Below are 12,138 nucleotides of genomic sequence, written 5' to 3'. Positions count from 1 at the left end.
GGAGAGGTGACAGGATTATTGAACACTAGGCATATCATGGACTGGGTCGTGGAGACTGGATACTTAATTTCCTTGGAAACATGCATTTCATTCTGCTTTGCCTGGCTTTTTTCATTCTACCCTCCACTGCCACCTAAGACATCAGTGTGACGACCAGCAGTGGAAGAGAAGAGTTAGGGAGAGCTTCGTGGTAGAAGTGACACCTGAGCTGGGTTGGCCTAAACAAATATGTCCATAAGGGTTTCCAGCAATACATGACGGAAGAAGAGTAAAGAGAATGAAGAATGTTATATTTATCCTATAGATTTCAGATATTGTTTAAATGCTTAATGCTCTTTTCTATTCAGAGAAGGTAGCCTTTCTAACACATTGCCTGTATCTTGGATCATTAGGCTCTTAACAGTCTTTTTGTAACAACTCTTCTGTAACCTTATTACTATGTTGAAATATAATTCAGAAATAATATAACTTCCCTGAATAAATATATTCTAATTCAATATGCTAACTTATTGTAATATAAAGAAAAAAATAAATGCGAAGCAAAATAGCATTTGTTTCAAAATATAAATGCATGGGCAGGACTACAGGACAGGTAAATAATCAGATGCACACATCCACGCATAAATCACCTGAAGTGGGATGTTTACAAATGCAGACAGTTAATGGGCATGTGGCATGACAGACCCCCACACCATCAGCATTGAGGGAAGCCTCACCTCACCTCCTCCAAAAATCACAAAATCTAAAAGTGCATTCGTTCGTCATTTACACCATTGTTGCACTACACTCCTGGAAATTAAGTGGGTGTTAAAACTGTACATATATGTAAGAGACACTTAGGCTCTAGGCTCAGATAATTTATACACAGGCTTTTCATCCATGTGAATGTCCAGCGTGGCAGTCCTCATTGAACAAGACTCCGCCAGCACCGCAGGACATCTACCGTCCCTGGCCCCCACCGGCAATCATTATGACAACCAGGAAAATCTCTCATAAATTTTCAAATTTCCCGCTAAGTTCCACTGCTTCAGACAATTAAGCTCAGAAGTCTGCCTTCTTCCTGTGGTTTGGGGACTTGGAAACAGACAGCCAACAATTAATTTCAAGGTCCCATTGCCATATCCATGATGGTGTTTCTGGCCATCAGGTTTGCTGATGAATTTAGAGCAGCAATGTCATTTAACACTAGAAATTGGATGTCATTGACTGAATCCTAGAAAAGGGATATTTAATTTCCATTAAAACATGCATTTTCTCTGCCCCTGTGATGCTTTTCTTGGTCAGACCTCAACTGAACTGCTCGTAGCAACAGATTATTCTGTAATTTTCATTTTACCTTTTGCTTTTATTTTCCATGGCAGTTACCTAGATTACCCTTATGCTTCCTTATTACTCAGTGCAAATGCCCAGAGTTAATTTAATGAAACAAACTATTAACAAAGGTCCTTAACAAAAATAAGACCATCGTCTAGAAAATTTCTTTTGTTATGATCTACTTTTTTTTTAAGAACAGTCATTACTTTGTTGTTATTTAAAAAGAAAGGAAGAAAGAGAAAAAGAGGAGAGAAACAAACAGCTGGTGTTTAACGACTCTGTCAGACCCAATTATAAAACATCAACTACTTACTTTGATTTGTGTACATCCATGCTGTGGGTATACTTAAAAACATTAGACTCTGCCAGAACTCATTTTGGCTTTGTTTATATTTGTCTTTTAAACATATATAAGACTATTGATGGCACCTCACCAAGGTTATAACCCCTTTATAATCATTAATTTTTAATCTGGAAAAGAGTCTTGGAGGCAGCAAGACTCATCTATATATTTACTTGGATGCTCAAATGAAAATATACAGGACTCAGGCATTGGCTAAAATAACCCAAGAAAGCCCTGTCAAAGGTTAGGAATGTGATATCTTTCTGTTTCCAAAAAGGAACAGTCCTTTATTTAAGATGCTTTTCCATTTAATTGAATTATCCTTGAACTTCCCGTCGAAGGTTTTGAAAAATATATGTTAAAGGAGGGGGTGTTCAGTTTGTTAAGACCTCTTCATTTATGAGTTTGGGCCTTTATTAAGTCTATCTTTGGATCCACTTGGTTTATATTGTTAAATCACCATTGTGTATTTTTAAGAGAAACTTTGTTTCGATGTTTACACAGTTGAGTTTTCAGTAGTCTCTGTAGTTTTGCAGATTTCTAATAAAAATTTTAAAAAGCTGTATCAGACATCAGAGATTGGCTGCTTCACGTCATTTTTTTTTTTTTTTTTTAGATTTACTGATATTAATGATTCCTCAAAAAACCTAGACTTTAGCCGCCTCTCTCCATCTAAAAATGACTACTGGGCCATGCTGGCTTACAACCGGTCCAAACTCTGCAACATTCTCTTCTCCAATGAGCTCCATCGCCGCCTCTCCCCGCGTGGGGTCACATCGAATGCTGTGCACCCTGGAAACATGATGTACTCCTCCCTTCATCGCCACTGGTGGGTGTACACGCTGCTGTTTACCTTGGCCAGGCCTTTCACCAAGTCCATGGTAAGTGAACGGCTTCTGTCGCCGCCGCAGGCACCTTCAATGTGCCTTTATGAGAAGGGTCCGGGAGAAACCCAGGCTTGTGTTTTCTTCAGCTTCTTGCCTCTTGTCATGATGAGTCTGGTCTCGGGAATCACATCATCAGGCCTATTAAAGCCATTGGAAAGGGCTCTGGAACACATTTCAATTGACTGTAGATTACATTTGTTTCTCTAAAGGTGTCTCGGAGGGCTGGACAGAACATGTGGTTTTTCAATACTATGTGTTAGGCATTGTGTTAAGTATGGCTAAAAGTCTTGATGGTGATGATTGGTTTTCTTTTGATATGGTTTTTTTTTTAATATTATTATTCAGAAACTGCGGTGCTTGGAAACTGTGTTTTTGTGTTAGGTGAAAAACATGGATTTGTGACTGTTGAATTATCAGCTGATATGATTCCTTTGTTTCCACTGAAAGTCTGTATCTGATGTTCTAAATTCTTTTAATGGGTGTAAACCTCTCCTGGGGTATGCTTCTTCAGCTAGAAGTATGTTTTACTCTTTATTTCCCCAAAGATGAATTCATTTGAATGAATCATACCACTGTGGTTAAATTTGGAAATAGTGACAAAGGTAAGTATGATATTTTTCCATTTTTGATGGTCGTATAACAACCGTATCTTGAAACTTCTTCCATGAAAGCATTTTAATAAGAAGCGACTTGAATGAAGAACATGCATTTTATATAATTCATTTGGTGTAGTATTTTTCTAAACCACAGCTATTCCGTATGGTAGTCACTGGCCACGTATGGCTATTGAGCCCTTGAAAATTGGCTAATATAGCTAATTAAAGAACTAAATTTTTAATTTAATTTTATTTAAATTAATTTAGATTTAAATAGCTCCATGTGTCTAATGGCTGCCATATTGGAAATCACAGTTAAATAATGTGCCTAGCACAGCGTCTGTTGTGTGGTAGGTGTGTAGTACTTCTTGCCACGATCATGGTTGTTCTTGTTGTGAGTGTTACTTTGGTTCTGAAGATTATTTTCCAAAATGCGATTGCTGCTGATGGATACAAAGGTCACGGAACTAAAGAACTCTGGTAAATTGGGAGTCTGGTGATGGTAGTTGGGGGACCTCTGGTAAATTGGGAGTCTGGTGATGGTAGTTGGGGGACCTCTGGTAAATTGGGAGTCTGGTGGTGGTAGTTGGGGGACCTCCCTGGCCCCAAAGGCCCAAGGAGAGGGTTATTGGCAAGGCAGGGAAGATGCTCAGTGGAGAGAGCTTGGTTCTCCAACCTGTACATCTGGTCTCTGCAGAAGCCATTATAGAGTGGACTTTCCATGTTCCTTTCCCCAAGTGACCGGAAAATAGCGTCTTTTAAATGCCACACGTGTACTTTTTTAGACAAGCTTATATAGATTAGGAAGACTATGAAATATGTAGCTAAGTTTGATACTTAGGAAAAATTCTCTCTAATAATGTCTTTATATATTTAGGTGTTTAGTGGTATGTCTTAGCCATCAAATTTCCACATGACCAGGTTTATAAAGAGATGGAATGGGAACTCTGTATTTGCTTGTCAAACTCACAGCTAGTTGCTTCTCTTTCATGAACATTTAGGACTCTGTATTCCAAAGAGGAATCCGCGTGCATATGGATTTAGGATTACTATATTTCAATGGTAGGACAGACTGGGCTTATTGGAAAAACCACCCGCATGTTTTATCCTTCTGCACATCGCTTGGCATTGCTTCCATCATGATAAGACTTTTGCTTCATAGGTGCAGGTTGCACTTCTGCCATTGTAATGCAAACATATTTTGGACATAAGCCATGCAGTTGCATTCCCATTCCTACCCCCATGTAAAAGTTGGATTCCTAAATGCTCACAAAGAAACTTAGCATAGATTCAATGTCCCCATCACCAGATGGCTGATGTTCTGTGCTTTGTCACCCTTTCTGCATTTCACTTCAGAAAAAGCGTTTTTCTTTTGACATGAGTGTTGCTAGAGTATACATTCCATTGTACAAGGTCAAGGAAGCAAGAAGCACAGCCCAGCCTCGTGCTTGGGAGCTCTGCTTTCGCTTCTCTGCTGCGGCTGGCTCCCTTAAGTATTAAACAGCAGTATTCTAATATCAGCGTCCCTTTTTTATTTGCTGTGACTTGCTGTGACTATGGTGATTTTAGTTACAGTAATTAGGTCACCCTTCATGGAGTCAGGCTATTTTAAGTGCCTCTTTAAGGAATATTGTTGCAGATCAGTAATTTTACAATTGGATGTTCTTGTGCAACTTTATTAAATGTAATCTGTCTTTTAAATGTGGCCCTTTTACAGTTATACATTTCTAATTGTTGCTGTAAATGCATTATCACTTTGAAATTAATTAATTTTTCCATTTTGGCCGCCCGCAGTATAATAATCACTAATGAGAAACTCACAGGGATTAATTCTCAGCACAGCGACCCCCACGGGTAAAGCCATGTCTCTGTCACCTCTTCCTCTTGAGGTCTAGAGGACAAGATAGGAATACTTGGGGTCCCGGGGGAGAACCTTTGTGTTCCCTCTCCCTCTAATTTATGATAAAATAAAAATAAGGAGTTAAAAATGAGAATGGGATTTTTTTTATGTTGTTTAAAAAAAAAAAGGATTCTTCAACTAGCTGCTTTTTAAATATCTTAAAGGAAACTAAAGTTTGCTGGAAGCTTTCAAATAATGAAGTCACATCCATCATGTATGCATTATATTTATTTTACTGTCTCTATGAAATTTCCTGTCCCTTTTTTATGCAATTAAAATACTCTAAAATTACATTTTACATATTACATATATATTAATGCATGCATTAATATATATACGTTGTCTGTTAGTATACATGATATCTTCATGCATACATATTTAAGGAGCTTAATTCATGAAACCAGTCATATAGTATTTTCAAGGATAATTTTGTCTATTTGCAATTATTGCTGTGTGTGATATCTTTAGATTCCTTTCCATACTCTCAAGTAAGATGCGACTTGGCAGTGTAGGACAGACACCATTATGCTTTATATAGCAGCATATATATGTCTTCATGTATCTCACAACCATTCTACGATGTTAGAATTATTATTCTTACTTTGCATTTAAAAAAGAACAGAGAACTTACCTAACTTGTTCAGGAAAATGGTATTTCAGCTTCAGATCCTTCACCAACCAATCCCAAGTTCAATTTCTTTGTCAAATGCACCACAGTGCCTCTGCCATATATATCTAGTTATGCAGTTATGTTTTCTTTTTTAACATGTTTGAAAGTACCTTTGTGAAATTAACGCCCCCCCGCCCCGCCCGCCTGTCCATTTTTTCCCCACATGAGCTTTCAGTTCTAGTAAACAACATCTTAGCTAGAGTTTCTAGGTCTAAGCCAGCCCTTTGCAGATTGGTATGTAAATTTGAAGCTGAGCACCATCATGTGCTTCTTAGGGTGTTTTGTGCAACCAAATATTTGTGTTGGCAGGTAACAGTAGAAAGAATATCATGTGTCAGGGTAGCAAGAGCTTAACAGATGTTTTAGGGAACTGCATTTTCAAATCATTTTACATTAAAAAATAGCTTGAGTTTGTAGAACTTCTGAAACGATTGGGTTACGTTTCCTGTGGCCGTGTAAAGCCAGTCATTGTGCTGAGTTTTAACAGATGTGCAGCGACCCTGCTAATGGATGGGCCTGCAATGCTGGTTCTGTTGCAAAGTTATAAATTATAACTAGAAAAAGCACAAGATGTCATTCTTCTAACCTTCGGGAAAGCCAGGCTGGGTAATTCTGCCCTTGAATAACCTGCTGCAGGGTGATTTATAGTTGGACAATTTAAAACATAATGAAGGAGATAATAGATGTTGATTTGTTCTTTAAATTAGTATTTTAGAAAAATATTTCCCCCACCTCCCTTTTAAATACCTGCAGCTGACTACACTCTAGATACTATCAAGGACAAAAACCCCCATTTGAATCTCTTGGCACATAAGAATAGAAACAGGGTACTTTTTCTGGGTTGGGAGAAGGAAATAGGATTTTCGAAGTGGAGATTTCAGCATATTCTTCACTAATCTAAATATTTTGAGACTCCCTGGTGAAGGTTGAATTCTCTGGATGCCAGTCCAGATGTTAGAAAACCAGACTCCTAAGACTCCTCTGTGGTCGGGCCACACTTGAGCTTTCCTGCAGACCCCAACAGAAGGACCTGCTTGGTTTGTCTCTTCTCCTCGGAGAGGCCACATCTTTGCAGCCTCAAAATTCTTAGTTTTCTGGATTATCATTAGCACTGATTTTATTAGTCATCCCTCAATTCTGCCTGGCATTTTACAGTTTACAGTGATTTGCTCAATGCAGAGTCTCAGAGATATGGTAGAGTAAAAAAGAGCAAAGGATTTAATACCATTAGGCCTGTATTCAAAATTCAGGTTTCCCCCTTTTTTTACTTGTATAATTTTGAAATTATTCAGTTTCTCTGAGGCTCATTTTCCTTATTCATTTAGACTATAAGTTATTAACACCCAGTTAAAAGTGGTTGAAATAATAGAGATTTGTTTTTCTTATGTATTCAGAAGCCCCAAGGTGGCCAGGAGTGTGTTTGGCTATTATACAGCCAGCTTCTTTGTGATTGTCTTGGTTTTTCCCTCATGCTAATAAAATGACTGCAGCAGCACCAACCATTGCATCCTACACGATAAAGTCTGAAGACAGGATGTGAGGGATGGGACCTATCCTTGCATACCTTCCTACTTTATTAAGAAGGAGAACATTCTGTCCCATAACTATCCTCCCTAGAAGATTTCCCCTCAGCTTCTACTGGCCAGGATTGAGTCACTTGTCATATCCTAGGTTCAGGGGAAGCTGGGAAAGTACATTTCTGGCATTTTGTTTTTGTAGTGTGGGAGGTGAGATATGTTGGAAAGGAAAAATGATAGAATAATGGCTTTTGAACAGGCACCATTGAATAGGTGTGCATATAGTTTCCTCATTGGTCATATGAGAATACTATACATTTTATAGGGTCATTGTGAAAGCAAGTGAGGATTGAGTCGAAGCCACCTGGCCTTATCTGGTTCCCTTCCTCTCACCCAGCTTTAACCTCAAGCCACTTTCAGCCCCATTCTCCTTCCTTCTTCAGGGTTTTGAAGCTTATTGTTCTGTAGGCTCGGATGCTCCTTTCTTCCACTCTTAAAACTCAATCCAAACATTATACCTCAAGGAAGCATTAGATCAAGATTTGGTCAAGACTCCTTCTTATATGCTCTCATAAGAGCCAGTGCTTATAATGGGGAGTCTTGACACATTACCATCTCAGACGTAAAGCACTCTATATGTATGTGCTGAATGAATGAATGAAGGGCCCCTGGAATTTCTCCTTCATAGCATTTAACACAGATGTAATTTAGAGAAATAATGTCTGTAGTTTTGTGTTTAATGTCTCTCTTCCACTCCCTTGAAAATGCTGTTTTTGCCTTCACACTTTGTATGACTGGTCCATAAAGTAAATGCTCAGTAAATATTTATAAATGAGTAAATGAAAGATGATTAGGTGCTTAATGGATGGCAGTCATTAGCACATTCCTTGTCATTAGTCTCTGTGAGGTACAGGGGATTGAAGTTCAGAATCTGTAAATAAAGTAACAGATGAGGCTAGAGGACCTGCTCAGAGCCACACAGCTATACATACATAGGACAGCTGGGACCAGAACTGAGGGTCCCCTAGAATCCTGGTCAGGTGACACATGAGGAATCTATCCAGAGGTGTGTATAGGGAAGGAAGCTATTTAAGGAGAGAACAGCAAGGCATAAGAAAGATAGGATAAGCCTTAAAGCTGGCAGCTCTTGGATCAAACCCATGCATTCTCTTAGGCACATTTCATAACCCGATTAAGATTCTTTCGTAAAACTAGGGTGTTACACCTTCCTCACGGGCTTGTGTTGAGATTTGAAGGAGATCGTGAATGTACAGCATCAAGAATGTGTAGATGCTCAATAGACATTAACTCGTAATATTATCGATGTGTTGGAATTAAAAATCATGAATGTATAGCAATCAGAACAACCTATTCAACAAACATTAATTATTATGGTTATCATTATTATTATGATCATTATTTTTTCAGACAAGAAAAGCCTTGCTTCTCGTCCCATTGCCTATAGATGCCCATTATGGTAATGATGGCTCCGTGTCTGTCCCAGAAAGTCTAATTCTCCCTGCAAAGTTTAAGCATAAGGACATCGTATACGAGTCTGAGTAAAAGCTGAGGCAGCATGCGGGATGGAAGCTAGGACTAGGTGGGCTTCCACAGTGCGTAATGCGAGTCCCCCTGGCTGCTCGTTTAAAGCTGACAACAGTACACCTTAGCTTTGAGGAAAGATTAGCCCTTTCTCATTAAAAACAAAGAAAAGGAAAATATGTCTGGCTTTGTGAGGCCATAGCGTTTCATCACTGTATTTTCTCTGCCTTGCTTTTTCATGTTTTAAGTCTGGTTAGGCCTTTGTTCCCGAATGAGCACCCGAGAGGGGAAAAAAGTGACTATCTGGCCTTAATATGTGTGACAAATTGTTTAATGAACATTTAACCAAGATTTGAAATTCCCCTAGTTTTATCTTCCGCGTTTCCTTTTCTTCTCTGTCCCCGTTGGCATTTTGGTTATACATTGCCTCTTTTTAACTCTCTTTCTTGCTCCTTTATTACTTTTAAGTTAGTGGTTCCTTCTTTGATCCTCCCCCTTTCAGTTTCCTTTTCTCCAATTTCATACTTCTTTCCAGTGATTTTTGGCCGCAGCGCAGTTTAGACACTGGAGGCCAGGATGATTAAACAGATGCCAGGAGTTTGTGTTGCCCCACGATGATGTTTCTGAAATATTTCTTCTATGAACATTGATTCTTGTATAACTCACTGGACACGTTGATTTTCCTAGTGAGGTGGAAGGTAATGTTTTTCCAGCAGCACTAAAGAGAACTCGAATCTCGTGTTCTGAATTATTCAGAAACTAAAATCCATACCCTCCCCCTTTCTTACTACCCTAAGATTAGTGAATACTTTGAAAATCAGTAGAGGACATGTTCTCTTGTCACTTGAGAATCTACTAAGTGCCAGGGTCCTGCTCCTGGGTTTATGTCTTTCTATCTTATCTTATGTATTGTAATTTTAGAGTTTGCTGTAAATAAAGGATCCTATGTCTCTGAGCAAGTCCCCAGACCTCAGTTTTCTTATCTGTAAAGTGAATCCCTTAACCAGGGTTAGTTGTCCTGTGGTTTTGGATCTTACAGAAGAGTATAACTTGAAAGGGAATTGAAAAGGGAGACTAATGCAAATTCATACTTTTTTATTCTGAAAACTCTGGATGGAAAATGTGCCTACCACCATCCACTGTCACCACCATTTCATAAAAGAATAGGTATTGTAAGGCCAAAAACTGTGATTGTGGGACAAAAAGCAGCCCTTTCAGGTGAATTGAATACATTTGACTTGAGAGAAAATTCATTACTGTTACCGTTGCTGATGTTGTCATTTAAAATGCTGGATTTACACTTGGGAATACCTGGCCTAGAAGACTCCAAAGGTGCCATTCCAGCCCCAAAATTCTTCTGTGTATCTTTTGGATCCAGGTTCCAAACTTGCAGTAAAGGTAATTACATCTCAATTAATTGAGTCAGGAACCTGAGGTGAGACTGCCTCTGAAATGCAGACCCATTTACGCTTGCCATGGCTGGGTGAAGGGAAACAAAATGATACAGGTTTGAATCAGGGTGTAAGCTGATCTAATGTATAGTTTTTGGTTTCTTTTTTTTTTTTTTTTTCACCTCGAAAGCACTTATTTCAGCCAATGCCCTTTTATAAATATGACACCCCATCTACTTATATCACAGTTTCTGTGGGTCTGGAACCTGGGCATGGCTTAACTGGGCACTGTGCTGTAGGGTCAGCTCACAGGTTGCAATCAAGGTGTCACCCAGACTATAGGCATCTCAGGGTTCAGCTGGAGAGGGTCCACTTCCAAGGTCATGTGCTTGTTGTCAGGGTTCAGTTTCTTATGGCCTCGTAGAATGAGGACTTTGGTTCCTCTCTGGGTTTTAGCTGGAGGCCCCCTCTCTGTTCCTTGCCACACAGGCGTCCCCAGCATGGCAGCTGACTTTATCAAAGTGTGTACGTCAAGAAGGAAATAGAGTCTACCAGCAGGCAGAAAGTCACAGTCCTGTGTAACCTCACCATAGAAGTGACATATCATTATTTTTGCCCATTCTTTTTGTTAGAAGCAAGACACTGGGTCTGACCCATGTTCATGGGGAAAGGCTTTCACAGCGGCATGAACATCAGGAGCCAGGGAACACTGGAGGCTGTCTTAGAGGCAGCCTGTCACTCTTTACAAGTTCAGATTTTTGTGTGTTTTTTTTTTTTTCCCTTTCTTTCTTTTTTTTCTTTGTGTGTGTGTGCTTTTGGTAGGCTTCATGGTGGTAGATTTACTCTTAGGCCTTGGTATTTTCTGGTTTTAAGCCATAGTGTTTGTTATAGACATTTTTTTCCCCTTGCCTTGCTATTCTGTTTACATCCTTTCTGTATTTTTGTCCTCCCTCTTTCTGGGTGAAGAGAGGTACTGGATGCACCCATTTTGTTTTTTATCTATTTATGCCTTTCTGCCTCATGATGGGAGATAAGATTTAGTCCTTTAATAAGAAAGCTTATGAAAAGAATAAAGAAACGTATGGGTTATGTTTCCTAAAGTCAAGTATTTGTTTTCATGCTGCTTTAGTAGAGGGGGCCATGTTAATCGATGGCCCAAATTTTCTTTCTAAAAAAACATGTATTGCTGAGTTTTGATTTAAGTTTCAAAAATTGGCCAGAGACTGGTTTTTTTTTAAGCCATAAAGGTAGATAAGGCTCACCAAGAATTTCAAAGCTCATGCAGAATATTATTTTTCCTTCAGATAATATATTAAATATATTCTCTTTAGGATTTGGTTATTGTTGTTGTTGTTATTTTTTTAAGTGGTAATCTTAAAAAAAAAAACTTTTATTTTGGTGTTTTCAGAAAATATTGTAGAGATTGATTTGGAATGCTGACGTTTGGTTTTTGTGTTATAAAGCCACTTCTGTTAAAGTATAAAATAAGTATCTTCTTTAATAAAATTCTAGTTTCCCCTGTAGAATATCAAGCTCTGTTACTGATCTGGGGCTTTTTGCTCTTCCACATACCCCCTTACAGAATATCTGCACCACTTGAAACATTTCATCCTTGAGTTTCACATGATGGGGTCTCTTTAATCATTTACATTTTGAAAAAAGAAAGTGAAATAGTCTTTAAGAAGCCAAAGTAATCCACGGGAATGTATGGTGTTTGTTCAGCTGGATATCTTATTTATTTGAAGTACTGAGAGAAATCTCTTCTGACTGCTCAAAAAAGGGAAGAATAAACAGTAAGACTGTCCAAGTAATCTGAGCTAGAAAGTCCCTCCTTTCACAGAAAAGTTATAAAAAGTATATTCGCTAGATCCAAAAAAAATACTGTGTATCTACTACTGAGACCTGCATAATATTTTCTTAGTATTCTCACTCTTTAAAAGAAAAAAAAAAACCCTATAAAATCTGGAAACTTAAAAGT

General features: G+C 38.5%; 1 protein-coding gene across 6 annotated transcripts in view; it reads left to right on the top strand.

Annotated features, from left to right (window-relative positions):
• WWOX (WW domain containing oxidoreductase) overlaps positions 1-12,138 on the top strand; it is a 791,253-nt gene that overhangs the window by 280,173 nt on the left and 498,942 nt on the right. For all 6 annotated transcript variants that reach the window (XM_023528567.1, XM_023528565.1, XM_023528568.1 and 3 more), the window contains exon 8: positions 2,274-2,538. In XM_023528567.1, coding sequence (XP_023384335.1) covers positions 2,274-2,538 — 265 coding nt within the window. The remainder of the gene's footprint in view (positions 1-2,273; positions 2,539-12,138) is intronic.

The sequence above is a fragment of the Pteropus vampyrus genome, unplaced genomic scaffold, assembly GCF_000151845.1.
Source record: "Pteropus vampyrus isolate Shadow unplaced genomic scaffold, Pvam_2.0 Scaffold29, whole genome shotgun sequence".
NCBI lineage: Eukaryota > Metazoa > Chordata > Mammalia > Chiroptera > Pteropodidae > Pteropus > Pteropus vampyrus.
The sequence above is the reverse complement of the archived record's forward strand: the minus strand, read 5'-3'. Positions and strand labels throughout refer to the sequence as shown.